Source organism: Pocillopora damicornis, chromosome 9 (genome assembly GCF_964200805.1).
Source record: "Pocillopora damicornis chromosome 9, jaPocDami1.2, whole genome shotgun sequence".
Lineage (NCBI taxonomy): Eukaryota > Metazoa > Cnidaria > Anthozoa > Scleractinia > Pocilloporidae > Pocillopora > Pocillopora damicornis.
In genome coordinates this window covers 20,194,803-20,199,662 of record NC_142678.1, presented here as the reverse complement: position 1 = coordinate 20,199,662, position 4,860 = coordinate 20,194,803, and the positions used below count along the sequence as shown (strand labels likewise).

The 4,860-nt window shown below is 35.7% G+C and overlaps 1 protein-coding gene across 1 annotated transcript; it reads right to left on the bottom strand.

The window, feature by feature from the left end:
* Nucleotides 1–445: 445 nt before the first annotated feature.
* On the bottom strand, nt 446–1,509 carry LOC149040572 (adenosine receptor A3-like). Its single transcript, XM_089182484.1, has one exon. It carries the CDS (start codon nt 1,501–1,503, stop codon nt 598–600), a length of 906 nt encoding a protein of 301 aa, XP_089038610.1. The 5' UTR covers nt 1,504–1,509; the 3' UTR covers nt 446–597.
* Nucleotides 1,510–4,860: the final 3,351 nt, after the last annotated feature.

Genomic DNA, 4,860 nt, shown 5'->3' with positions numbered 1-4,860 from the left:
AACGTATCTTGCCACCAATTAATACTCCAAACGACAAAAAAACAAAATTCCCTCAGCAAAGTTTAAAGAGACTCGAATCCTGACGTTGTTGCTCAACATCATCACTAACGTGTTACTTACGAAAAATACGCCACTCGGTTCCGGGATGTGGTGGTCGTATTGATATTACGAGTTTGAACGTGAGTGTTTTAGTTCCCAGTAAAAAATCTCATCCATATAATAACCATGGTTATTCAAGAGGTTGTTTTGCATTGCTTTGCTTTGCGCAAGGTGCTTTTCAATTAGGCAACAGAAGATTTTTTAGTGTTCACGCAGCCTCCTTTACATTTGGGGGTGGGGGAGGGTGTGGAAGAGTCCCTCTTAGTTATTTATCCCGAGCTTGTTAAAAGTCGCTTTTATTTTGGTTCAAATGAAGCTGTTACGCCAATGATCAAAACGTCGAGTAAGTTAAGTATACTGTTTTTATTCAAAGGCAAAATTATACCGTATCTTATTCATGTTGAGATTTTAATAGGAACAAAAAGATGAGATGGAAATGCATGTTGCTCGACTAAGAAGTTAAAGTTATTTAGAAACAAACTTTTTCCAACCATTTATCTATGCTCTTCTAAGGTTCCGAAGTGGCAGGTTTGCTGGGGCGATACAAGAAAGGTCTGGGACCCTGTAAACTAACTGTAATAAACCTTCTCTAAATCCTAGCATCCGAATAGAGTATATTATAGGATTTACAAGTGAGTTGGCTAAAAATAGAACTAACGCAGCCATATCAATATGAAAATTTCTGAAACAAGTGAAAGAAACGCGAAGACATGCTACATATATCATCGCTGGTAGAAAACCAAGTAAAGATACAAGTGAGACGATAAGCACAGTACCCGTCAGTTTTCTTTCTCTTTTGGACCTAGAATGGAATTGAGGATGACGACTACATCGTACTTTGATAGCAATGAGGATGTACGATACACAGATAACAAATAGAGAAACTGCATAAAATAGGACATACAAGTAAGTATTAATTACAGCTTGATCAGCAATTCCCTTTAAGAAAATTTGAGCGACCTCTCTAACAATAGTTATTAACCAAATGACAATAATTATGGCTCTATAAACCCATTTCCTCACAAAGCGATGCCTAAGAGGACAAAATGTGGCGTGTAGCCGTTCTAAGGAAATAGCAGTAAGATTTGTAAGGGAAGTGGACGAGAATAAATATACAAATGCAAAAGATAAATGCTGAGACGAAATAGTCTCCCTTCTGTAATTCCATAGAGGACAGAACTGCGACATTCCTATTTCAATCTGTAGCGGCCCAGAGACTACGCCCACTAAGGCATCGACTATCGCCAGATGGATGATCAAATATGTGCTCCGCCGCTGTAGCTGACGCTTCTTCTTCACAAAGATAACAATGGTGATGATATTAAGGATGACTATGGCCAGACACTCGATGATGAGGACCACAAGCCATGGAATACACTCTGAAGCTGAGGACAAACGCTGCATTTTCTCTGAACTCTGTCAGTTTAAAAATAACAGGAAATATTTGAATTAGAGATAAAATGAAAAATGAATTCAATATTCTCAATAAAGAAATATGTCAAATTTTTACGTTTTTTTAATATGCTTTGATTAAGTTTCGTCTGTTAACTAAAACTGATCCTTGTGTTTCTTTATGCGGATATGAATATACATCATAGCCTATTCCTTTTCTTTCTTTCGATAAAGACGAATTTAATAATAATTATAGAAATTTTTGATGTTCACTGAATAAGCGGAAAGCTTTTTCACTAGCGATCTCAATTGCTTGAAGGAAATTTATAGCCTCCAAAGACAGATGGCAACAAAAAATTTAGAGATCTTCCGGAAATATAGTAGAAAGACTGAGTAGAAAAACCTGCTCCTCTTCCCGGTGCCGCTATTAGAAATACGGTTGTATTTGTTACCCGCGGTCTTGAAAATTACAAGACAAATTAAGCGTAGGTATGGTGAAATATAACTAACATTTTTAAAACGAAAAACATCTCTTATGTTTTATTTCCTACACCCAGAAGTTTAATCATTTTTTTTTCGCCTCGGATAAATTTTTTCCTTTGTCAATATCATAGGCAACAAGTTAGAGTAAGATATCTTTTTCGTGGCGCTAAGATTATTAAGATTATCAATGACATATTTCCGTCCATATGAATTCAGTTTTCTTCATCCCATCGAAGGCAGAATTTTCAAGCGAATCTTAAGAATATTTTGAACTTATAATTACCTCACCGATTACGAAATTGTTTCTATCTTTTAAAGGATTAAGTTTGAGTCAAGTGCGGAAAGGGCGGTTTTCAAATGGAAAAGAAAGAAGCACTCTTAGGAAGAGTGCAAACTTCTTTCCACCCATTTCAACTCGCTTACCTCATCTCACCAAAACTAGAGTTTCTAAACGAATGAAATCCTACGAACATACCTCACTGATAACGAAGTACTTCGTATCCTCTAAACAAGTCAAGTCGAATTTGACCAAAGGTGGTTTTCCGAATGAATAAGAAAACAACGAGCCAAGGAATAGTGATAGCGAATTAACACACCACTATCAAGACTCGAAATTAGTTTTGCAAATGTCTGACATATGATATCTAGATGTCGGATGACGTTCTGAGTGCAGCTAAAAAGGAACAACAGGCAAGCTGTTCTACACCTACACGTCGTTAATTTGAAGAAAGTTCCGTATCTACGTATAACCATAAACGCCGGCGAAACAGCTTCGTCTGGAGAATCAATACCTGGACATGAATATCAAATAAACGATGATGAATAGTTTCTAGAAACCTTGAAAGGAGTTTTTAAACCTCTTGGTGTCTACAGGATGATTTATATCACTGAAGAAGGCAATTTAACTTGCCTAGCAAACATTTCAAAATTTAAATACGAGGCATGTTTTTTTAATGTTGTTTATTATGGTCCACAAATTTTTTTTTTCCTTTAAAAAATCTTCTTTAGTCGATTTTTCATTCAGTAATAATCTCTTAATTAATAGCCTAATTTTCTTGCAAGGTAGGTCATAAGTAAAGCAAACATACTGGACAGAATTTCAAGAGTATCAACATAAATTCGACGATCTAATTTTTTGAAACTAATACAGTTGTTATCTGATCGTAACTTAAAAATATTCCCATAAATAAGACATTTATTGACAGCCTCACGTTCACTATCTCACAGGCAGGATCATAAAGGAAGTAATTAGAGTATGTTAATTTTAGTGCAGCTGAACCGAAATTATGGATTGAAGCAAACACCTGAATTGCGTTAATTTAGACTAAGTCCTTTACTTTAACATGGTCAAACTGCAAAATGCTATCGGAGATGAGCTATTTCCTAGATCAAATTTTTAAAAGCTGTTGGTTAGTACCTAAGAATATATAATATTAAAGTGGAAAAAATGATCCAGCCGAGAAAACTTTAGAAAATAAAATAGCACGGTGACATTTATTTCTTTTAATCTACCGCTGTACTTGTATTTAATTTAACTCTAACTCCAGTGGAAAAACGTAGTACTCTCTCCTCATGATGATTCCGATTTTTTTGATACATGCCATTTGGAAACTCGACGTTCTGCCTTTCCCCTTTTCCCCTTTTTCCAGCAAATATTTATAATTTGGTTATCGGCTACATTCAAAGTGGTGGTTCTAATGCCTCTGATGGCAAGCAGCTGCAGTTATAAGTTTATTCTAATTTCTAATTTCTAATTTCTAATTTCTAATCTAATTTCTCTCTTAGTCATTTGTGCAGTTGCTGGTTAGGGTATTTCAGTCATCATCTTCGATAACGTTTTTTTCCGCTCAGAGAGAAAGAAAACTGAAAGAAAGCTCACTAATCGTCGCACGTGCATCGCTATTTAGTTTTCTAAAAGCGACAAAATGCATTGCTTTTTATTTTAGTCGTTTATTTTAGTCGTTCCTTCCGTTTATATCGTTAGTTAACTCTCATATGGGTTTTCTCGTCTACGCTCAGCCAGAACTCGATTCAGAGATTGGGGCGTATCGCGTAACCATATTGCAGATCCCAGATCATATAATATCCAAAGACACTACGCGATATTTTTGAGGCGTTTTTGGCTCCTATAGTCTTTGTTTGAGACGATTTTCTTCTGGAGTTTTTGCGTTCATTTACATAATTTACAGAAACGAATCCAAACTTTTGAAGACTGTATTTAAAACGTATGGAAATATATACATAATGAGGCAATTCAAGTGAGGAATTATGATTATATTGCCTTACTTTCTCTCGAATGGGTTGAAGGGTGGGGGAGAACGATGATAGGAGTTATTTAAACCGGAAATGCAGAACTTTGGAGTACTCTCTCAATGCACGATCATTCACCCTGGCCGGTTTCGGCAAAGAGTCCTTCATTGCTTTTGTAAAGTATATTTCTAAAAAATATAGGCGTGTATATAACAACACAACCGTGTTTAGACTATAAACATAGACTCTCATTTAAACACTTTTGTCGATCACGCAGTTCAATTCTTTAAAACTGCGGCAGTATTACTTCTACTTGCCAATCAATCCGAAACGTAGACATCATAGACCCAGTTGCCCATAAAAAGAAGCATATAGAAGGAACGTTTCTTGAAGCCTTTCTTGTGAAATGAACGGCAAGATTTTAATTTCGGCAAGATAATTTCCTCTTTATAAAAATATTAATATTCTTTGCACTGAAGTAACTGATCTAATACACTGAACTATAGGACTCGTGTATTGATGGATTTGCTAGAAATTCCTCTTTTAAACAAATCAGCCTTTTTGAAACTCAAGACTCCCAATTGAAATGTGGTTGCGGTGGCTAATTTTCTGCTTCGTTTAATGATTTTTCCCTCT